The sequence below is a fragment of the Furipterus horrens genome, unplaced genomic scaffold (assembly GCF_987537825.1).
Source record: "Furipterus horrens unplaced genomic scaffold, mFurHor1.1.pri manual_scaffold_1, whole genome shotgun sequence".
Classification (NCBI taxonomy): domain Eukaryota; kingdom Metazoa; phylum Chordata; class Mammalia; order Chiroptera; family Furipteridae; genus Furipterus; species Furipterus horrens.
Window position 1 is genome coordinate 104,026,135 of NW_028327171.1, and position 25,642 is coordinate 104,051,776.

The 25,642-nt window shown below is 37.3% G+C and overlaps 1 protein-coding gene across 2 annotated transcripts in view; it reads right to left on the bottom strand.

The window, feature by feature from the left end:
- GSK3B (glycogen synthase kinase 3 beta) overlaps positions 1-25,642 on the bottom strand; it is a 221,121-nt gene that overhangs the window by 87,404 nt on the left and 108,075 nt on the right. For both annotated transcript variants that reach the window (XM_090277069.1, XM_090277060.1), the window contains exon 3: positions 15,800-15,883. In XM_090277069.1, the coding sequence (XP_090133195.1) occupies positions 15,800-15,883 (84 nt within the window). The remainder of the gene's footprint in view (positions 1-15,799; positions 15,884-25,642) is intronic.

The window sequence follows — 25,642 nt, forward strand, 5'->3', positions numbered from 1 at the left end:
ATACCCGATCCCATGGGCCCATCCCTACCTCTTCCCCAGCTTCCTCCACCTCTGACGAGCCTTGCCCTTCTGGTCTCTATCCCCTCCGTGAGGTAGCTGTTCATTTCCCCTTCAATTTGGCTAATCTTTCCCAAATTAAGTAGCATCTTGGATCTTTCTCTGAGGACCCACCCGTTTCATCAAAGAGTTCACATACTTAACCCAGACCTATGACCTTACCTACAAGGACATTACCAACATCCTTATTTCTACCACAACCCCCGAAGAGAAAAGTCATAATCTGGACAGCTGCCACAGCTTATGCCAATGAATTACATGCCAACAGAACCGCTGATGCTGACTATCCCGTTAGGTCAGTAGCATTCTCCCCCCACCCCCCACTGGGACTACCAGATGGATTCCCCTGACCTTCGCAAAATGTCCCGCTTCCTTGCGTGTCTCCTTGCTGGGATGCGCAAATTGGGCTTTAAGGCTGTCAGCTATGACAAAACCCTTGAGGTCACCCAGGGTCCCAGTGAAAATCTAGCAGCCTTCTTAACAAGGCTCACAGAATCCATCCAAAAATATATACCAATCCAGACCTGCTTCGCCTGAGAGATGCCTTATTTTACACACCCACTTCATTAGTCAGTCAGCCCCAGACATTCAAAAAAAGCTTCAAAAGTTAGAGGTGGGCCCCGAGACCCTCCAAAGTGAGCTTATTCAGGTCGCCTTCCGGATATTCAACAACCTGCAAAAGGAACAGGAACAAAAAGAAAAGGGGAGGGTAAAAGGAACAGGAAGACAAGCACTATCTTTTGCTGGCTAATGCCCTGGGGAACTCCTCCAAGGGGCAAAATAAGCCTAAGGGCAAAGTCTCTACCATCCAGGCAGCCTCTGAGCCCCTGTATCCTGTGTGGTCAGGAGGGACATTGGGCAAAGTTCTGTCCAAACCCCTGTCCAAACCTCTGCTTACCTCCTCAAGGTCCCTGCCCTCTCTGTCAAAAGACAGGTCACTGGAAAATTGACTGTTCAATGGCCTCTAACTGGGGGACTAGACTGCCTACCCCGGCAGCAGATCCAGATGCGGGTCTCTCAGTCCCAGACCTCCTGGGACTTTCCATAGCCTGACAGGGCTCAGGTTCAAGAGCCCCGCCTCTCACCGACATGGCTGCAAAACCCAGGGTAAACATATTGGTGGCAGGTAGGCTTGTCTCCTTTATCCTTAATATGGGAGCCATGTATTCTGTCCTGCCTGAATTTTCGAGGCTCCTAACTCCCTCTGCCATATCGATTGTAGAAATAGACGGCAAGGCAACCCAACCCCTAAGTACCCCTCCCCTAACCTGTCTCATTAGGCATCAGGCATTCACCCACTCCTTTCTAGTCCTGCCCCATTGCCCAAACCCTTAAGTGGCGGCTTCATATCCCATAGCAACCCCAGTCATCAGGAAAGGTATCTGAATCTCCTCTAACCTCGGATTTTGAACCCACATCACCCAGCTCATCCCCATCCAAGAGGAGACATAAACAACACCGCCCACGTATTCTGCATTCCCATCGGAAACCTGATGATACCAACCTGTGGCAGAAAACGACCCTCAGTCGGCAGTCAACCCCCTCCCACCGCCCTAACTCCGCAGGACGTCGTTATAGAAGAGATCTGACGACCCTTCTCCCATCTGGTCTCTGCCACTCTTGCTGCCCTAAAGAACACCCCACCCCTCACCTCCTTTTATGAAAACAAAAAGGCTAGAATGACATCCCCAGTTCCCATGCCTCCCCGCCTCCCCCCCAACCTCCACCTGCAGCTGCCTGGGAGATAACAGGGTGTTTGAGCCTGAAAATAAAACTAAACCACGTTCTGCTTTGATCAGTCTGTTGCACCCACAGGTGCCAGGTAGCCAAACGGCCAAAAAAGCTTAAAACCCTCTTTTCCTTCCCCCTATGAAGCAACCCCTTCTCCCCTAGAAGACTGGAGTCCTGACCACCCATGGCAGGGCTCCCTCCCCGCTTGCTGATTCTCCCAATAAATTTCTATTCTGCTCACTGCATCTTTATGGTCTTCTGAGCAATTCCGTTCTTACAAAGGTGAGGTCCAATAAAGAAAATGAATAAATAGTATGCTAAACTGGTGTCAAAGGGATTACTGTGTTAAGTAGAATTCAAAGAATGGTGAGTCTTGGGTTTTAGAAAGGTTAACACAGATGTTGAAGCTATCCTTTTTTAACCATTACACACTTGATTACAAGGTTTCTTGCTTTTAACAAAGTTAATCACAATATATTTATGAATTACCTGGAGATATGTGAGAACTATATTATATTACAATTTAGTTCATTTGCTAAACAACCATAACAAAAGTAAAGAATTAAAAAATGCCAAGGTCAAGGAAGGTTTCTAGTTGTAGGGCTACAAGCTCTGTCCTTCACTTATCCCAATCAATATTTTCATAAATAATTTCATATTAGGGGTTTTAAAAGTAAATGCCTTCAATGGTTAAGCAATAAATGTAAATATGTGAAGCTAAAATGTGTAATACAGAAAGGGACAGTGGTTGGCAAATCAGATAATACAACACTTAACTAAAATTCTAATTCTAATAAAAAATGTTAACAGAAGAATATGCTAGCCAAATAAAACACATCACAGAGGGAATCTGGCAGACAGCTTACAATTTCTGATTTCAACACAATCACCTAAGATTAACACAAACCTAGGAAAAATGGCTTAAAATAGAAGACCAAATAAGAAATTTAAAAACCTCTAATAGTCTGAAATGGGAAGTCAAACACACAATACAAAATTTAACAAAGATAAATATAAAGCCCTATGATTAAAATCAAAGTATCAATTTATTATGTAGAATGACAGTTAAAACTTGACAGTAATTCATCTGGAAAATAAATGATAGGTATAACTGAACAGAATTCAAAAGGAATCAACACTGAGGTGCAGTTAATGGAAAACTTAATGCAATATTCGGTTACAGTAGAAGTATTGTATTCATATCAATAAAGATAATTCCACATCACTCTGTACAAGTTCAGGCTTCATTTGACTTATGGATGATATTCATTTTTAGGCAGTATATTTTATTCATAATATTAACAAGGCAGAACACATCAAAGAAAGGTTAATAAGACCATGTCTACTGTAGGCTGAATGTTCTAATTTACTACACTTGAGAAATATGGGGGTTCAAATTATGTTTGGACTAGTATTTTGTAAATTAACATAAGCCTGTATTTCTTGTCCAAATAAATTTTGGTTATTCACGCCATTACTCATTATAAACTTGCAATTTTTAAAAAAATTGTAGAAGAGGCCTGTCCATTTTGTAGATATGATATAAATATCCCTTTGACATTTAAAACCTGTCATTTTGCCCTCACTGGTGTGGCTCAATGGATTGAGTGCTAGCCTGTGAACCAAAGGGTCACTGGTTCAATTCCCAGTCAGAGCACATGCCTGGATTGCGGGCTGGGTCCCCAGTTTGGGGGCATGAGAGAGGCAACCACACGTTGATGTTTCTTACCATCTCTTTCTCCTCCCTTCCCCTCTCTCTAAAAATAAATAAATAAAATCTTTAAAATAACCTGTCATTTTGATTGTCTTCATCTTCTGAGTCACTAGAGGTGTCTCAAAATACATAAAGGAATTGTGAACTACCTTCCCTTCATTGCTTTCTGCTTGTACTCAAATCAAATTCACTTTTTAAAAATATAATTAACTGGGTCCTAAGACTGAAAATCAAAGCAAACAAATAATACTACCACTAATCCTGATTTGAAATGAATGGGCTCAACAGCATCATGCTCTTTATGCTCTTGTTAGACTTACAGATATTCTGCTATGAATTAAATAGCTGCAGGAATAATTCTGAGTGGAGAGTGCACACCCCTAGGAAGCATCATCACAATAGAGGAAATACTAACATTTTCACTTTCCTGAAGTAGTTTTGTTTGGAGATTTGTGCAAAAGATAATTCATGAGACTGGAAGTGCTAATATTTCGAGATGAAAAAAGGATCAGAGTTCAGCATTTCTATCACTTCTAATAATCTGAAATATCTCAGGTCTGCTATTTTCTTAATATACTCTCCCTTTGGGTTGTCTACAGGATGTCAAAATTACTAATAGATTAGCTGTAGATTTTAAAAGCCAGATGCAAAAATACAAAATATTAAAGTATAATTGAATTAGACACGCTGACAATGGCCTACTAACATAATGAGAAAGTACCAATTTCAAAGAACAGTTATTAGGCTTTTGATAAATTTGCTAAGGAGTCACTGCTACAAATCCTTTAAAAGGAATCTATAGTATACAAAGTGTATATTATTCAGAAATCTTCAAAAAATTAATAATGTACAATTTAGGGAGATTTCTCTCAATGATTCAATTTTCCTAGTTATCACTTTTATTAATAAACCGTTCTCTAACTGCTGATAAAAACCCCTCTATAAACTCTATTCTAAAACCATTCACCAAGAAAGAAATATAAATAACAAAATTCTAATCATACCTAACAATTCAATGGATAAATCCATCCTACATTTGAAAAACAGATACTACTGTTATGCTTTTATCCCAAGATGATTTTTAAGGTCAAGGTAACAAAATTGCTTGAGGCTCTGCAGTTTTAAATAGAATCATGAGAAAATCCTAAAAATTTGATGGGATACAAAGCAGCATATCAGAGAACTCAGTAATAAGACACTCAATAAAGTATCATGGTAGCCCAGGATTTTCTTCAGAACCAGGTTAGGGAACTTCAACTAGGGGAACCCCCCTCCACACACACAGCAAATGAAACCTTCAAAATAAAAGATTTTTCTCTGATGGGTGTGCCAGGCTGGCTAGAGTTAGGAATAATGCTTATAGTAAAATGGGTGTGAATTAGGAAAAAGAGAAATATTCTTCAGCTTGGGAGAATGGAGGGAAAAAGATGAGTACCTAGTATAGAACAATGATTCTAGCAAGCTTCATCCTTATTTCACAATCTCACACCATCAAACAAAAATAAATATTAAAATTACTAAGTTTAAAAAAAACTATAGATGTACCAGAAAAAAAACATGAGTGTGCTTGCAAATCCTGAGGGCAAAATATCTGAAAGCTATTAAGGAAAATAATGCTAATTTGAGAAAATGTAAAACTTTTATATCACTTTTTTAAAAAAGAAAAAAAAAGCCAGACAATATGGTCAAAAAAAATTTTTGGCTTACATGAAAAAGCGCTAATTTGTTTTTGTTTAAAATACAAATAGCTCTTAAAAGTCAATAAGACTAACATATCAATATAAAATGTGGAAGAATGAACAGATGTTCATAAAAATGGTTAACAAAAATGTAAAAGATGTGCAACCTCATTCATCATTTATAAAGTGTAAAAGAGGAACTTCCGGCCAAGATGGAGGCGTAGGCAGACACGCTTTGCCTCCTTCCAAGGATTACATCTACCTCAAAACAACAAACAACCAGAACTACCAGAAAATTGGACTTCATGGAAGTCCAACAAACAAAGATATAAAGAAGTAATACTCATCCAGACGGGTAGGAGGGGCAGAGCCGGGGATCCAGGGCAGAGAGGATGTGGTATGGTGGCGGCAGCAGCAGTGGTCAGCCAGCAAAAATAGCAGTCACACACTGTAAAAGCCTGGAAGGACACCTGGGGAATGATACTAGTCCCAGGCCAGACAAAGCAGCACACAGTTCCAGCCCATGAAAATAAAAGCCTCACTGCTTCTGGCTGGGAAAACCAGTGGGGTTGGGGCAGCAGAGGAACTGCCAATCTCTCAGCAGAATCCGTTTAGTGTCTCCAAGGTACTAGAACATAGGCAAACACACTCACTCTGGGAACCATCACCAGGACAATGGCTAATGGGGTGCCAATTGCATACAGGTGAAGTGACTGGAAAAGGGGCAAGTGCCAGGCAAGCAGCCTTGTTCCGTCTCTGACCCCTCCTACACACTTGAAACTGGTCGTCCCACACTGAGGAATACCTATGGCTCTACTACTTACAACGTAACAAGTGTGACAGTCTACCTAATACACAGAGGCAAACACAGGAGGCTGTCAAGTTGAAGAGACAGAACTATGGCCCAAAAGAGGGAGCAGATCAAGACTCCAGGGAGAGAACTAAGTGAGGAGAAGATAACCAACCTAACAGACACAGAGGTCAAAACACTGGTGATAAAGATGCTTACAGACATGACTGAGTATGGCAAACGTATAAGGGAAGAAGTGAAGGCTATGCTAAGAGAATAGAAAAATCCATACAAAACCAATGGTGAAGGGAAGGAAGCCGGGGTTCAGATCAATGATTTGGAACATAAAGAAGAAAAAAAACAATCAACCAGTATGGAATAAAGAAACAAAAATTGAAAGAAATGAGGAGAGGCTTAGGAACCTCTGGAACAACTTTAAATGTGCCAACATCCGAATCATAGGGGTGCCAGAAGGAGAAGAGGAAGAGCAAGTAATTTAAAACTTACTTGAAAAAATAATAAAGGAAAACATTCCTAATTTGGTGAAGGAAATAGACATATAAGTCCAGGAAGCACAGAGAGTCCCAAACAAGCTAGACCCAAAGAGGACCACACCAAGACACATCATAACTAAAATGCCAAAGGTTAAAGATAAAGAGAGAATTGTAAAAGCAGCAAGAGAAAAGAAGAGAGTTACCTACACAGGAGTTTCCATAAGACTGTCAGCTGATTTCTCCAAAGAAACTTTGCAGGCAAGGAGGGACTGACAGTAAGTATTCAAAGTGATGAAAAGCCCAGATTATTCTATCCAGCAAAGCTATCATTTAGAATGGAAGGGCAGATAAAAGTGCTTCTCAGACAAGGTAAAGCTAAAGGAGTTCATCATCACCAAGCTCTTATTATGAAACGCTAAAGAGACACATTAAAGAAAAAGAAGAGTATCAACACTATGAACAGTAAAATGATAAACTCAGAACTATCAACAAACAAATTTTAAAAACTAAGCAGATAACTAGAACAGTAACAGAACCATAGATATGGAGATCATATGGAGGGATCAGTGGGGAGGTGGAAGGGGGAGCATGGAGGAAAAGGTGCAGAGATCAAGCATAACTGGCAGGAACAAAATAGAAAGGGGAATGTTAAGAATAGTATAGGAAAGGGTGAAGCCAAGGAGCCTACATGCATGACACATGAACATGAACTAAAGGAGGGGGATTGCTGGAGGGAACGAGATACCTGGTGGAGGGGGTAAAGGGAAAAAAATTGGGACAACTGTTAACAGCATAATCAATTAAATACACCTAAAAATAAAAAGTGTTAAAAAAAAAAAAACCAAACAATAAAAAACAATAAGCTACAAGTTTCACCTTTCAAAGTGGAAAAAAATTTAATCTGAGAAAACTAAGTAAGTGTTAGAACAGAGTCAGAGTCCAATATGCACCATATAAGACTTCCGATTAAAGCCCAATCTCCTATAATCTTTTGGGAAGTCAATGGGCTAATACAGTCATCCCAAAGTGAAGACATATGGACACCCAATTCAAATCAACAATGCCATTTCTAAAAATTAAGTCTAGGAAAACAATTATCTGTATGTGTATATATGCATGTATTTTCAAGTGCACACAGAAAGATAGCTGTAGGTTTATGAAAAGCAAGAAATTAAAAATAATCTACATGCCAGAAAGTAAAGACATACTTAAAACAAAAACACCCCACATTTATGGGGATATGTCAAAGGGACACAAAAGATAACTGAAAAGAACTCCCAAGGGTCAAAGCTGGAACAATTTAATCAATGAAATAAAACAGTATTAGATTATAACCCAAAGTACAAAATAAACATACAGAAGTCCCTGATATACAGTAGTCCCTCTCTATATCGCAGTTCACTTATTGCAGCCTCACTGTGTCGTGGGATTTTTAAAAATATTATATTTAATTATTTATCGCCATTGGACATTGTCTAAAACCAATGGAGAGCTTTGTGGAGAGCAATTAAGAAAAGGCAGGTAGGTCCATGACACAAGTAAAAAGGCAAAGCACCTGAAGTATAATACAGAGAACCAAGGAAAGAGACAGCCAAAAAGAGCCTACTTGGAATCAAGGTCAATTCTAGAGGTCAGTAAGGATGTACACAGGTGCTAGCTAGGCTGAGCAGAACATGGCACAAACTTAAATCGTTCCTCCTAAATTGATACATCAACACACAGCAGGAGCATCCCTGGACGCAAAGGGCTTACATGCAACCTCTGACCAAATGGAGACTGAACAATAAGCTACTCTTACTCATGAGTAGCTCCCAGGAAGTAAAATCACATTCATCCCTGACAGTCAGAAAGACTGAATGCCCAAAGCTGCACTCTCTCAGGAGCAGTAAAACGGGTAATTCAAAGCTACCAGAGTCCCTGTTTCAACATGCAGCCAATAAACATGAACTCCCTGAACTATGATAGCAGCATTTAAGCCACTCACGCACATCCAGTGGTAAAAAATAAAATATAACGTTAGGCACAACCTTTGACAAATAACTGACATTACAAAGATCTCAAATCAACAGCCTTAACTTCTATGTACATTAATAAATTAGAGGGGAAAAAAGAGCAAAATAAAGTCACTGCAAGCTGCAGAAAGGAAATAATACAGACTAGGACAGAAATAAAGAAAAGAAAAGCAATTGGAGGAGGGGGGAAGTCAGTAAAACCAAAAGTTGGTTCACTGAAAAAAAAAAAAATCAGCAAAACTAGCAAACCTTTTTTTAGCTAGACTGACCAAAAAAAAAAAAAAAAAAAAGAGAGAAGACTCAATTTATTAAAACCAGCAAGGAAAGAGGGGACGTCACAACTATCCATACAAGAATAAAAATAATTTTAAGGGAAAAGTATAAATAACTTTATGCTAATAAATTACTTCGATGAAGTGAACAAATCACCAAAATGGACAAAAGAAGACATTGAACCTCTAATACACCTATTACAAGAAATCAAATTAGTAATTTAAAAACCTCCCATAAAAAGTGTGCAGGAATAGATGGCTTCACTGGAGAAATCTACCAAACTTTCGAAGAATTATTAATACCAATTCTTCAGGAAACCTTAAAAACACAGAAGAGGAAAACACTTTCCAACTCATTCTGAGGCCAGTTTTACCGTGATATTACAATCAGACAAAGTCAATTGAAGGGTATGCTGGGGCTGGGGACCACTACGAATGAATATCCCTTATGAATACAGAATCAAAAATCCTATAAAAAAAATAAAAGTCCAGCAACATATAAAAATTTTTATATGCCATGACCAAAAGGGATCGATTCCAGAAATGCAAGGTAGGTTCAAAACTTAAAAATGAAGCTACCTTATGACCCAGCAATTTCAGTCTGGGAATTTATCCAAAGAAACCTGAAACACTACTTCAATAGAATATATGCACCCCTACGTTCATTGCAGTGTCATTTATGACAGCTAAGATTTGGAAGCAGCCCTATTGTCCATCATTAGATGAGTGGATAAAAAGACTAGGGGGGGGGCTGCTAGTTAAGGGGCTGGGTGGAGGAAATGAGCAAAAAAAGGGGAGGGGGAACTCATGGACATAACAGTGTGGTGATTTCGGGGAGGGGTGATAGAGGAAGGTGGAAGAGGGTATGGGGGATAAATGGTGATGGATGGAAACTCGACATAGGGCGGTGAACACACAATGCAACGTACAGATCATGTGTTGTAAAGTTGTGCACCTGAAATCTGTTTAATTTTGTTAGTCAGTGCCATCCCAATAAATTCAATAAAAAGGGGGAAAATTAATGTAAAATGCCTTACTAACATAATAAAGGAAAAAACCCACACAATCATTTCAACAGATGGGGAAAATAAAACATTTGACAAAAAATCAAAAACCCTTCACATGATGAAATGCTCAATAAACCAGAAACACAAGGGAACTTTCCTTCTACTGATAGATGACATTGATAATAGATGATATCCATAGCTAACATAATACTTAAAAATAAAAAACTAAATAATTTGTCCCCCTAAAATAAGAACAAGACAAGGATGTCTGCTTTAATCTCTTCTCAACACTGTACTGAAGGTTCTAGCCAGGGAAATGGCAAGATAATTTGTAAAGTATGTAGTAAATTTATGTTTATTGTGTTAATTATATGCCAGGTGCTACAATAAGCATTTAATAAACATTACTACAATTTTGCCTTACAAAATCCCTAAGGTACAGATAAGAAGGATTTATAAAAGGATTACAAAGGTAAGTATCCTGCCCAGTCATGCCGCTATCAAGTGGCAGGACTACGATGCAAATCCGAATATTTCTAGCTACAAAGCCAGTGCTCTTTACTATTCAGAATATTTACCCTTATCCTTTCCTCTCCAGGACTAGTGGCAAAGAGACATAATCAAGCACTGCATTCTTATTCCTGATCCCAGAGCAGTGGTACAATCTTCCCCTCTGCACACAGCCCCGCACACAGTTACCACCAATAAAACAAAGCTGGTATGAAGAATAAAATCAATCAACCATCCTTGCAATTTAAACTGGCTCATATAAGTAGAGGGAGAGTTTTATTTAAGAAAGGCTACCTCTTTTATTATTCAAGTAATCAATCTATAATAACCTGTAGGTAAAATATTACTCTGTAAGGTTTCTTATAGAAAATTTTCTTAAAGAAGACTATTAATTGATTCAGATAAAACTGAAGGTTCCTGTAAAGGCTCTGTGGTTTACACACCATGTACACCCTTCCGAGGCCTGGGGTTCAACAGAGGTGAGCAACTCAAGGAAGGCAAAGTCAGCTGGTCCCACACCCCAGTTTCAGCCGAGGCGACTTTGCTTTTTATCTTTCTATCTACAAAACAGGGGTTCTTTATAAAATTTCATTAAGGGGGAACAAGTTTTTACTGCCAAATATCAGTACTGAAAAGACAACAACTATTCTATATGATACTTAAAATTCACAAAAGTATTATAAGCCCAGTCTTTCAAAACATTCAAAAATCCCATTGTTCTCTGATCCAGAAGTGCTACTACTCTGTAGTAAATCAGAGTTAACAAAACCTATTGGGTTACCTAGAGTTTTTTAACTGACTACATGATACTCTGGTTACTATAGCAAGCATCAATGATTCCAACCAGCAGACTATGACTAAGACTAAATTAGTCATATCTCTAGTTCCTGTCCTGACTTAACTCCTACCTCTTCTAGTTATACTGGCCACTCCTTCCCCTTAGTAAAGACTAAAAGCTGGTTATTTATAATCCCTAAAGAAAACTTTTTAAAATGGCACGATGGAGCACAATAAAGAGAAGGTCACCAATAGACATAACCATTCAAACTGTGGTCAGTGGAAATATCTGCCAAATACAGCAATCCTACTCTAATTTCACCCAAAGCTAAAAAGTACTTACAGACAAAAATTATGATGAGGCCCTGAGATAGTTTAGCTTGTATAACCAATAAGTACAAATATTATGAGACAACAAGGGAAAGATTTTGAGCTCTTGAATGTTTAATAAGTATATAAATAATTATTCCTATAACTATGTAAAACATGTATGTATGGAATAAAATGTGTAGAACTGAAGAAAATATTTCTTCTTTAAAATTTTCAAAAAACAGGGGAGAGGGACAGAAGAAGCTCAGAGAGAAGAGATACCAAGAAAGAATGAGGAAGACTCAAAACAGAGAAGAACCCAAACAAAGATTTAGAAAGAATTAAGATAGTCAAAGAAAGAGACTAAGATGTGTAGAAACCCAATGAAAGAGTGGTACAGAAACCCAGAGAAAGAGGTTGAGAGATCCATACAGGAAATGGCCAAGAAAGAGAGGGGGGTAGGGGTAAGAAAGAAAGGGAGACAGACACACAGCCAGGCAGCCATACACCAGAGTAAACAGGGGGGAAAACATCTGAGGGTTGACACAGAACAAGAGGGAGGGACAGAAACCTAGAAAGTAGGCAGGGACAGAAGAGAAAAGAGAGAAAAGGCTTCAAAAGAGGATGAATCAGATGATAATGATGATGATAGGATTACAATATATTCCCATATACATATGAACTCATCCAAGGAACCTAACCAAGTCTATCATGCCTACAATCCTGAAACACTGAATCCTTTTTTTCTACTCCTTCACAATACCCTCAGTTCAATCCTTTAATTGCCTCCTCACCATGGATCTTACCATGTTCTTACCACTGATCTTCTGCCCAGAGTTTTCCCTGAGCTCTCTGAAATGCCGAAAAGAAACTCTTCAATAAGTTTCAAACCCCAGTCTCTTTACTGCCTTGCCATTGACAAAAGCTGGATCCCACCCAAAGGTACTGGCTTCCTTGCAGCTCTCTTATTCTAGGACCAGAAGGCAATATTGGCAAACTGCTGGCTCCTCACTGTCCTGGCCTCAAACCACATACCCTCTCTCCACTCCTTTTCAACTCCTAAGAGCTCTACTACCACATGGCTACACACCCCATCTCTCTGAACTTGTCATGTCTTTCCTCCATAAGTGCCACTCCACCTATGAAGTCATACATGTCCCATCTACTGGACATCTCTATTTTGCATGTCTCAGAGGCATCTCCAACTATATATTATTTCCTCTCTCAAAACTCTTCTAATATACACATAGTTAACACATAATGCGTCTGTTAGTAAAATGCCTACCTAATATAGAGCTCTCGCATTCAGAGAGAAATCACTTTAAGGATTTGTAAGAATTTCATAAGATATTACATGCCTTTTCTAAACAACAGTTCTGAGTTCACTCTAAGTAACTTACTCTTGGAGAGTTAGAACTAATAATAACAAACCTGAGATCTCAACCCTAGTGAAGAACCCATCTCATATGCGATGAATCAGTTTAATGCCTAGTCTCTTGAATGATATGCTGGTGCCAGAACAATTCAACAGAAAAGTAGAGATCATGAGTAGGCCAAGATGATATTATCCTTTTGGTGGCTGAAATATCATGGGAGGTCCTAAACCTGTGTATTTCTCCGTATTCTCAGAAACTGCCCCCCTCCCCCCTTTTACATGGAAGGGTCATTATTTTCAGCAATAATCATTACTTTTCTTTCTTTGTTTTTTTTTTTTTTTTATTGAGCCATCCAAAATTAAGAGGTGTCTTTTTTCACTTTGGAAAATTTATAATGCTAATGTGAAAGTTTTGAGATACATAAAATATTAGAGAGTATATTTCTTTTTAAAAATACACAGAAGTTCTCTGTCCTCTGGTTAATCTCCCTTAATGACTTCTCAGTTACTCTTTACCTGAAAGACTATGTAAGATAAATAAATAGCTCTACACAGCAGCTGTATATTTCAAAGGATGAAAATCCTTTGAAATACACAGGTAACTGTCCATTTTTACTCCCAAGGCAGGATTAAGTGACAGCGAGAGCAGACTGTGATGGTAAGCCTCTAGGTGCCATCACAAATACAGCCTTACATTCAAAAGCTTTGATATTCTCCCCTTTCTCTTTCTCTTCATGAGAGTTAAGTGAGTTAATATTTATAAAGCACTAAAACAGTACCTGGTATATAGGGAAAGCAATATAAATTAAGTAGTCAAGAGGAAAAGTTAGGGGCTTTGTAAGGAGACCTTTGCAAATTAATCTGCATACAATCCAGCATTTGTTTGTGGAACAAATAATTCTGAACTTTACTTTCCTCCCTGGGGTATTATAATGTCTAGCACCTAATAACAAAAAGTCATGAGTGTAATGGGTTATTTTTTACTCTTTGCCATTTTTTGCGTTTTACCTCAGTGGCAGGTTATTTTTTTGCTCACGTATCCTAGCAACCTTCAGCCCCCTTTGCTAGCTGACTCTGGCTGTTATCTGGCTACCCCAAGGACATGAGAATAGTTTCACGCCAAGTATTTATCAGCTGACGCTCCTTCTAAATTAGAAAGTATGTATAAATGTAGTTTCTCACGCCTGTGTAGTTTTTTTCTCTTTTGTTGTTATCTGGCTACCCCAAGGACATGAGTATAGTTCTGCCTTTAAAAACCTTTTAGTCTGTAAGGCGGGGCGGCTCTCCCATCTTCTGCTTCTGAAAGTGGGAAGACCCGTCCCTGGCCAGGTAAATAAATGCCATAAATTTATTTCTAAATTGCCTCGTGTCCTCTTTGCTCGCTAATGCTCCATAACAATGAGGATACAAAATTCCATTATGAGAGTGCTGTGAACATAACAGCCGCTCCATAATTTTATTTGGGAAGGAATAAAAAAATTAAAGACAGTTTGCTAGGTTAAAAAAAAGAGGCATGACTTAAGTAACTGGCTTTAGAAGAGCGAGCTCAAATCCTAATACAAAGAGGTAATCTGGGGGTGCGCTTTGACAGCCTTGGTTCCCACGCCATCGCCCCGCCTGCAGCTGTCTGGGAGTTTCCCATGATACTGGGGTACATCAACCTGAGCTCCGTTTGGCCTTGATCAGCCCTTAGACTCGCAGCTGCACGATAACGACTGAATTCAATAGTTTCTTTTCTCTTCCCCCTATAAAACAGCCCCTCCTTCCCTAGGACCCAGGAATCAGGCCATTTGTGGCACAGCTTCCTCCCGCTTGCTAATTCCCTCAATAAACTTCTTTTCTTCTGCTCGCTGCCTCCTCATGGTTCTCTGAGTGACACCATTCTTACACACCTGAAAAAAAAGTCACTAAAGAACCAATTTGGTTGTTAAAGTATTAGCTATCTCTCTCTCTCTCTCTCACACACACACACACACACACACACACACACACGCTCCAATTATGTTATCTGTAGGCATGTAGATCACAACACTGGCTTAATATATAGGTATCTTCCCATATTGCAGGTTCTGTCATGAAAAATTTTTTTCATAAAAAATAACCTAAATATTTAAATTTAATGGAAAATAATTAAACACAGTTACATTGGAAAATAGGTATGTGAAGTAAAAAGAACACCAGGCTAGAAACTGAGAGGCATTATAGATCTAAGAACTTTAGATAATATATGCATGGTATCTGAGCTCCAAAATATTGAATGAATTTATCCAGTCATATTTATTTAGCAACAGATTAAGCGGTTTGTTATTTGTCCTGCCCCTTCATCCCAAACCAGTAAAGAAAAAAATGTAAAAAACAACTGAATCTGGGGAGAAGGGACAGTGAACAGACAGAAAGAAAAAAACCACAGTAAAAGAGAAGAAACTGATTTTCTACGCTGCCAACTCCAACATCAGTTATTATATCTTCTGAAGTGAAAGACCAAGGGGAAGGGAAGTGGGGGAGGGAATTCTCAGTACAAAGTCTTCCTTAACTATCCTTTGCTTTTACTGAATTAAATGTGATCATAAATAGTGACTACTTACGACAAGCTGTAGAATATTATGGATTTTCAAACTTTTCCCTAGCCAAGGATAAGTTAAACTTGCCTCCCAATGTTTAACTCTCATTCTGGTCCTACCAAAGTTCTCCTCCTTTCCCTTCTCCTCCAATATTTCAACCTAACAAAATGACATCATTTTTCTCCCTCTAATAAACAGGTGAACTAACATGGGGCTCCAGAAGCACACAAGCAACATAAAGGTTTAAAAAATATATTTAAATTTACTTTAGAACTGAAGACATAGTTTAAAAAGGAAGATAATTCTTTAAAAATCATTCCTTTCTTTAACATTTTCTTGATACAACTAATAATGATCAATGATCATATCTTGAGCTTAGAATTACTAGGGCCTGTGTTTTGGAATTCTTTCATTCAATTACCAAGACTGTTTCACTTGGGAAAGGGGGAGTATTTCTAGAAGAACAATAAGCCTATCACAATATTCAGTACACACTTTCTGCAAGACCTACCTTCTCACCACTTGAGTAGAAGAAATATCGCAATCGGACTATGTTACAGTGATCTAGCTTTCTCATGATTTGGAGCTCTCGGTTCTGAAAAGGAAACACAAAAATATTTTTTAAAGGATAAATGCTATTCATCATATTAACTAATGCTTCTGAAATAACATTAAACATTACAAACAGCAAGCTATAGATATGTTACAAAAAAGTATGGTCTACAGATCAGTGCTAACCTGTAAAGTATTTGTTACTAGTCCATGAACTATTTATGACTACTCTGCAAGTCAAATTGAAAATAAGTGTTTAGAATCTTCTACAGCAATTTGACAGAATACTTTTATATCAATGAATCTTATAATAAAAAGTGGGGCCTATACTTTGTTTCTTAAAATTTTACGTTTGTAGTAATTAATCTGTATTATATTTTACAAAAATATCAGTCCTCAATGAATTGGAAATTTTTTAAACTGGTACTTTACCTCAAGAAGCTTGAGAAGCAATGGTCTATAGTAAACGAGATAATCTGAAATGAGCTATTACTGCTGTAACTTTTACAATTATAATAAAAATAAAACATCACATCAAACAAATTTGGGTGCAAAGAAAACTCTTACAAGCCCTACTATTTTCCAAGATACACTGAAAAATTTGAGAAGTACCCCATTAGAAGGGCTTAGTTGCTCAGTTTTAGAGAGCTAAAATATGATTACTAGAAACTGTACAGTCCTGATAAATTTATAGACCACACAAATATTTTTCCCTATGGGAAGTTTCAAAGTTATGTCTATTCTTTATGGAAAGAAAACATTAATATGATGACCTCCTAACATCATAAATTTTACAGCAAAAAATTTGAAGAGTATATATTAACGAAGCAGATAAATTCCAACAATATACTTAGGCTGTCAGAAATCAGTTAATAAAGGCAAAATTACATAAGAAAAAGAACACCAAAGTACCAGCTATGTAGACAGAAAATATAAAACTTCAGTTAAAATAATGATTTAGAAGAGCTACAAAACCATGAAGTATATGCCTGGGAATCTGGAATGGAAATGCTGTTATGGTTAGGAAAAAAAAAGGAGTGGGGGATGCACAGGAGGCAATTAGCTGGATAAGCAGAACTGTCCTAGAGCAGAGTGGGCTCCAGTTTTTAGAAGATGGTAGGAGAAAGAAGCAAATGCTTCTCCTCTAGAAACTTCCAATAGGCTCTATTCTATGACTGTTTTCTCAGGGAGATAGAAAACTCAAGAGGACTCTCCTTCTGTCCCTTTAAATTGACCATGAGAGCTAGGCTTGTCTATACAATTATATTTAAAATTCTTCTATAAAGCACTGGTCAGGTGGCTCAGCTAGTTGGAGTGTCGTCCTGTGCACCAAAAGGCTGCAGGTTCAATTCCCTGTTGGGGCATGTATGAGCGGTTAACTGATTGATGTTTCTCTTTCATATCGACGTTTGCCTGTCTGTCTCTCTTTCTCTCCCTCTCTCCATCCCTTCCTCTCTCTCTTAAAAACAAAACAAACAAACAAAAATATCCGCGGGGGAGTATTAAAAAAATAATAAAATAAATTCTTTTTTAAGACATCATTCATACATTCCATTGTTAGAAAATGTTTATAGCTGAGGCAATAAACAAACAGTACAGTATAATTGCTTTAACAAAGATAATGACTAAAGTTAGACTAAGTTTTGGCTGTTGCAGAGGAAACAGAAAACTACTAATTTCAAAACTGTGTCCAATTCCATTCCAAACTGAAGCTATTTCTGAAAGTACATCTATACTTTGCCAATTTGCATCGAGGTAGCTAGTTTTGTGGGAGAACTGCTAGTAAACTAAAGACTTACTTATGATAGACAGATATTAAGACTTTTTTTTTTAAAACATAGTCAACTATATTAAAATAAGCTACCTATTTTTCCAGACTCATTAACCAAGGTAACAGTGAACTATTAAATTCCCAGATAACAGAAGCTGTGTAAAAAGAATATAGTAAGTGAAGCAAGTACATGGACATAAATATTTATTTGCCCTTACTCCTCTGTTCATATTCTATTCTTTTTAAAAGGAGGCTTAAATTTTATCATTTTAAAATTCCCCAAAAGATCCAAAACATATATTTCATAGAGCAATAGTTATAAGTATTAATCAAGCCAATAGTAGGCAAAGTTCACGCCTGAAATGTTTTTTAAATATACAACTATCCCAAGCCAAGCCATTTTTACTGAGTCATTCTTTACTAGTTCACTAAGTTCATATTAATTCTACAGAGAACATTGTTATTCTACAAATGTAGTGTACCTTTCTGCACCAGACATCATTTACAATATTAAGGATGTGGCAGGGAACAAGACTAAGTTCCTACCCTCGTTAAACTTACAGTCTATGGAGGACAGAAGAAATAAGCAGATAGAGCATAACAGAAAGCAGGAAGTCAAAGCAGACCTCACAAACCTGAATGATATGGTGATGAGAATCCTATGAAGATATAGGGGATGAGCACTGAAGTAAAATTACAGAAAACTCCAAATGTATATGCCTAGAGGTGGGCTTTGTATATTCAAGAAATAGCTTGAAGGATAATGCAGCATGCTTAGTAAAGGGAGAGAGATGGGAGACAAATTCAGAGAAGTAGGCAGGGAGGTATGTCATACAAACTTGTAAATCATATTAAGAAACTAAATTTCACACTAAAATGTAAAGGATAATGACATAATCTGAACAACTGTAAAAAGGATTACACTGTAGAAAATAATCATTTCAGAGCTCTGGATATTGTTCAAATGCAGTAAGTCAAGAAGCATTTATTCCAGAAAAGCTGGTAGACAGCTGAGTTAGGGCAGTGGGGCCAGTAGCCATATTGCCAGGGAATGCTACCACCCACCGCGATCACCACCCAGCTCAGACAGTCACATAGTTTTACCAAGGCAGGGTTGGCTTTGAAAACCAGAAATTCTGCTTCTACCATCACTTAGAACGAGAGCAAAAACCCACGTCCAGTGGCGCTGGCAGAAAAATAAGAAATTTAACAGGAAACAAAGTGAAAAAGCCCATAGTTCTGCTACCCTGAGGATGCAGTCCCAGTCGGGAAAAGCAACAGCTTGGCAGAACATTAAGAAATTTAACAGGTAGATCCTGGAAATAAGAGAGGCATAGAGGGACCAAATAAGCTCTCCACATATCCCTGGTTGAGAGGTTGTACACACACCTAGGGGTGACCTGAGAGGGCCTCCAAGAAAGCTGAGGCCAACTTAAAAACTACCCAAATTTTGAATGTACTTCACAATGCATGTAGTACAGCATCATCAAAAAATGGTGGAAGCGTAATAAAATCAAGATGTCTGGCTGATCACTTAGCTATGCAGATAAAGAATCAATCCCTAAGAAATAAGGCTAAAAAAGTGAAAATTAGAATAAAAATTTTAACACAGAATTCGGGGTTTTCAAACTGCGGAAGAGTAAGATTCTATAGAGTGCATACAGGTTAAGACACAAAAAATAAAGAAAAATCCCCAAACAATCTTCAGGAGAATTAAAAAAATCAGAATCTACAGTTGCTACAATGTATTATTTAAAATGTCCAATTGTCAAAAAAAATTGTGAGACATGCAAACAACAGTTTTTTTAAAAATAAAGCAGTCAATAGTAACTGACTCTGGGCAGACACAGCTCCAAGAGTACAAAGCAGCTATTAGGTTCAAGAATATAAAAACTGTAAAACTGAAAAAAACATAGGGACGTAAGCTTCTCAACAATGGTCTTGGCAATGATTTTTTTAGATTTGGCACCAAATGCAAAGGTGTCAAAGCACAAAATTAAGTGAAGCTACATTAAATTAAAAAGCTTTTGCACATCAAAGAACACCAACAACAAAATAAAAAAGCAACCAAGTGAATGGGAGAAAATATTTGCAAATCATGTCTGATAAGGGATTAATATGGAAAATATATAAAGAATTCATATAACTCAATAGTAAAAAGAAAAAAACCCCACAAACAAGCTAGTTAAAAAGGACGTGAGTAGACATTCTTCCAAAGAACATATACAAATGGCCAACAGGTACATGAAAAAGTGCTCAAAATCACTAGTGATCAGGAAACTGCAACTCAAAACCACAATGAGATAGCACATCACACCTGTTAAAATGGCCATCATCAAAAAACAAACAAACAAACAAAGAAGGCAAGATGGCGGAGGAGTAAGTGGAAGCTGCATTAACCTCCTCCCAGGACCAATCTGAAATTACAACTTAATTGTGGAGAAATCATCCAGAATAACCAACTGAACACTAGCTGGAGAGAAGCCTTATAACCATGGACAGACAGAAGGCCGCTACATCACAATGTGACTGAATACAACAAGGATGCCAGCCTGTTAAACCAAGCGCGCCACTGCCCAGGGAGAGCCAACTGACCTGGAGTCTGCACGATCCTTCCCCATGTGGGAAGGCCACCCTCCCCTCCACACCCCCACTCTTATTAGGGATTTCTTGACCCAAGGGTAGGTAGGACGACGACCATGTCCATCTTAAAGCAGCTAGAGGAGCATGAGATCTTCGTTCATTGTCCTTTGTAAGATTATAAAGGGTCTTAAGTCTGAGAGGGGAGAATTGTTACAGAGTGGGGGTCCCCCCCACAAATAAAATAAAATAAAAAAAGATAACATGTTGGCAAGGTGGCAAGGATAGAGGAGAACCCTTGTGTACTGTTAGTGGGAATGTAAATTGAGGATTCCTCAAAATATTAAAACTAGAACTACCATTTGATCTAGCAATGACAATTCTGGGTGTATATAGATATTAAAAAGTGAAATCACTGTCTTGAAGAGATACTTGTACTCCCATGTCCATTTGCAACATTACTGCCAGCAGCCAAGACATGGAAGCAGCCTAACTGTCCATCGACAGATACAAGGATAAAGGCCCTGTGGCACCACGCAGGATGCAGTCGTGTGCTGTGCTGCTTAAGGAGCACACTGTGAGAGACGCACTGTCAGGCGGTTCTGTCCTTGTGAAAACACCATGGAGCTGACTTACACAGACTTACATGGCATAGCCTACTTCTCTAATTATATGTACTATACTTCTATACAACTGGCAGAGCACTTTGTTTACACCAGTGTCACCATAAACACTTTAGTAATGCACTTCGCTACAATGTCACTAGAAAATTTTCATCTCCATTATAATTTTACAGGATGGTACCACCGTTGTACATACGGTCCCTCACTGACCAAAGTCATTACGCTGTGCGTATATGTGTGTGTGTGTGTGTGTGTGTGTGAATATCATTCATCCAGGAGAATAAAGAACATCTTGCCATTTGCAACAGCATAGATGGACCCTGAAGTCATTACAGTAAATGAAATAAGACAGAGAATGACAAATACTGCATTGTAGTTCAACTCTCTAAAAAAGCTGAACTCCAAGAAACAAATTAGAAGGGTAGTTACCAGGGGCTGAAGGTGGGGGTCAAGAGGAGATGTTGGTCATAGAGCACACACTTCCAATTATAACTTGAATAAGTTCTGAGGATCTCATATACAGTATGGTGACTACAGGTAATAATGGTGTATTGTGTATTTGAAAGTTGCTAAAAAAGTAGGTCTTAAATGTTCTCACCACAAAAAAGAAAGGGTAATTATAAGATGTGACATATTAGCTAATGCTATGGTGGCAATCATTTTGCAATATACAAGTACAGCAAATCAACATGTTCACTTTAAACTTACACAATATTATATGTCAGTTACATTACTAAAATTGTTTTTAATATAGAATTTAAGTATAATTATGTTCAAATACTTAAAAGAAATCCTATGTTAAAAATGAAAGAAAAATACAATGACAATTATACAACAGAAAATTTCAACAAAAAACTTTTAAAACCTAGAAATACTAGAATTGAGAACTGTAACAGAAGTAAAAGATTCACTATGAGCTTAAAATAAGATTTGAGATGGTATTTTAAAAAATATTTCTGAACTTGAAAATAAAGAAATACAAATTAACTGAAAGAACGAAGAGAAAAAAAAGACTGCAGGAAGATGAACAGGGCCTCAACTGACCTGCTGTTGGATAACATCACATTTACCAACGTATGTATAAAGGCAGTATCAGACAAAAAGAGGAAAAATAAAAAGGAGAAAACATATTTGAAAAATTGCTGAAAATTTCCAAAATTTGATAACAAATGCTTATCAAGTGAACCATACACTTTAATGAACTCCCCAAAAGGATAAACACAGAGCTTTACATCTAGGTACATCACCTTTGAAATGAAGCCACAAAGAAAAAAATCATAAAAGAACAAAAAAATGATTCAATTACATACATGAGAAAAACAATATAATTAACACCTGACTTATTATCAAACTAATTGAGGGCAAAAGGCAATAAAAAATATTCAAAATACTGAAAGGAAAAAAACCATTTCAACCAAGAAAAATTATTCTTCAATCATGAAAGGAAATATAAAGATATTCCCAGATTTTAAAAAAGATGGAGAATATTCTATAGTAGAAGACCTGTCTTTAGGAAATACTAAAGCAAGTCTCTCAGGATAAAAGGAAATGACACCAGAACATAATTCAAATCCATGAGAAGAAATAAGAGCACCAGAAAAGGTAAATTATAAGAAAACATAGAAGACTGTATATATTTTCTTTCCTTCTCTTAATTTCATCAAAACACAAATTGTATAAAGTAATTATAACAGGATATTATTAGGTTTATAATGTAAATAGATGTAATATATATGACAATAATAGTAGGAAGGACAGGAGAAAAATGAAGCTATATTGGAGAAAAGGTGCTATATTTTGCTGGAATTAAGTCAGTATAACCTAAAGGAAGACTGTGATAAATTGAAATGCATATTGTAATTCCTGAAGTAACTGCTAAGAAAATAAAATTTTAATGTTAAAAATTGACACTGGTTGGTTGGGTATCATCCCACAAGTGAAAGGTCACAGGGCACATGCCCGGGTTGCGGGTTTGGTCCCTGGTTGGGGTGCCTAGGAGAGGCAACTGATCAATTTTTCCCTCTCTTTCTCCCTCCCATCCCCTCTCTTCTAAAAATAAATAAATAAAATGTTAAAAATAAATAAATCAACACTGTACCTAAAATGATACTAAAAAATAAAAAAGATTTGTTCAGCACAAAAGAAGGCAATAAATGAGAACAGAGGAACAAAAACGGGAGACGAACAAAAACGTGAGAGAGAGAACAACATGCAACAGGAAATTCCAACCACTTCAAAAACTATATGAAATGTGATTAAGCAAACATACAAAGGCAGACACTGTCAGAATGAATAAGAAGGAAAGCATCAATTATAGTCTATCTATAGTTGGTATACTTTACATTCAAAGACACAAAGAGCTGAAAAGTAAGAGAATGAAAAAAGATACGACACCCAAACAGCAACCAATAAATCTGGAGTGGCAATGTTATTAGCAAGCAAAATTTCGAGAGAGAGATGCAGATATCCCCCATTCTAATTACTTCATCATCATCCTTATCAACTTAATCTTATCATCCATTCATGACCAAGGCGATCATAACTAGATCCCACTTCTCATGCTTTCTGAATATATTATTTCATTCCTAATTCTAAAACACTGATCGCACTTATCATCACTGGAATGTCTCCATGCTCTCTCCTACTTACACACACTCTACCCATCCTTAAACCATCCCCTAGCTGGTTCCCTTAGCTGCTCTGACTCACACTAAATCTTTTCTGATCTCTATATTCCTATAACACCTACAAATATTTTGGAATTTACTATACAAGGGAGCCCCCCAAAAAACAGAATTTATTTATTGAAAATTGTATATTCATTCTTACATGTTTAAACTTCAGTCACCTTCAAAGTATTCTCCATTAAATGCAATACATCTATCAAGACTTTTTTTCTGCTGCTCAAAACAGTTTTTTAACTCATAGATTTTGAGGCCTTTTAGTGCTTTTGCCATTTTTGGTTCACTTCCATATCGGCAAAACATTTCCTGAGGACGTTTTTCATAGGGGAAAAAAAAAAAATGTTGCTCAGTGTGAAATCAGGTGAACAGGGAGGGTGGGGCACGGGGGTCATGCCATTTTTTATCAAAAATTGCTGAACACTCAGCACAGTGTGGGTGAAAGTGTTCGTAAATTACCCATCACGGAATGAGCAAACATGTTTAAAGAGTCTTCAAAAAAAAAAATTCACTCAAGCCAAACGCAGCCTCTCACAGCAACACCAGATACAGATGGGTTCCTAGAACACTCACCTAGCAGGGGAAGCCTGTACTACAAGGGGCGTATCCTCTAGAACATAATTTGGGGTGTTTCTGGCCCCCCCTCATATACTTTGTTTTCTTTTTTCAACTATAGTTCAATGGTGTTACATAAAAGAATGTTTTTCAAAAAAAGTAGCTTACAGAAATAAGGTATTACATTATTGTGACTGTGGATAAGCATACACACACTTGTCCAACTAGTTTACCATAAGAGCCTTAAGAGCAAAAGCTAAATTTTATATCTTTCTATATCATCCAGAGCTCTCAAAGTGGGTTAACTTTGTGTTTCACAAAGAAAATTCAATTTTTGTAATTGCTTCTACCTTAAAACTTGCTGTAAATCAGTATTTTCCAAACTGTGAGTCCCAGCCAATCAGCCCTGAGAAAAGAGTGGGGAAGGAAACAGAACAGAATAATAGAACTTTAAACATAATAAAAGTAAAGATTTTTCATTAAACTTGTTTTATTTGTTCATGCACAGGGCTGCAATGTAAAATACATTTCTTTTACCACAGGGTCATGATTAAAAATTTGAAATTGTAGTAAGAAAACTATCAATAAAAGCATTTTTTTCCTAATATAGAAAAGATAAAGTACATGTAAACTAGATGCTTACTAATCACTCTGATCTAAAAAGAAAAAGACTACTCAAGATTAAATAAATATCACACCAGTACAACAAAATCCAAGAAGCACATTTAAAAAGAAATTCTTTTGTTTTAACCAATAATAATGTTAACATATATCCACCCCTAAACCAGGCATGGAGGCTTTTGCTCATTTTTACGTCATCTGACACCTCACACTTTAAAAAAAGGGGAAAAAATTCCTTCTAGAAGCTAAAAGCATGGAGTCAGAGGACTGCCAGGAGGGTACTGTATGTACCTAAGGTAAAGTTCAATAAAGGGAAAGTGAATTTTTAGGTGAAGTTACAACCATCAAGCTTAATACATGGGCATATGGATAGGCAGGCAGCACATATCTATGATCTTTCCTTCTTCACCAAGTTCCATTCTACCAGGAAATCTTTTCCCCCACTATAAAATCTCCACTTTCATAAAATCTAGCAAAATAGGATTCCTTTCAAAAGTTTGGCTTCAAAGACTGTTTTCCCAAAATACACATCTTAAAAATATGTGAATTATCGAAAATTCCAATACCATCCTTAGTAATCACACTAGGACTGAAAAGTGTTTAATCTATCTTTAAATCTTTGATTCAGACATCCCCCCCAAACCCTACACAATTGGCTAGAATACTACCCCTCCATGTGTACAAAAAATATTTTGAAGCCAACTATGTGTCAGAGACAGGCTCTACATATACAAAAATTCTTAGTCTTTAAAAGTTTCATATTTTAATGAGTAAGCAAATCAACTACTACAATACAATGTGAGAAGTCTAGCTCACCCAGAAAGTGCTATAGGTAAATGGGGACAAGAGCTGAAAAAGAATTGCTTATTACTTTGAAAAATTCTGCATAGGAATCAGGTAAAGTCTTAAATACGGAGCTAAAAAGTTTGAATATTATAAGCCACTGATGAACTCTAAGCAGGAGACCTGCT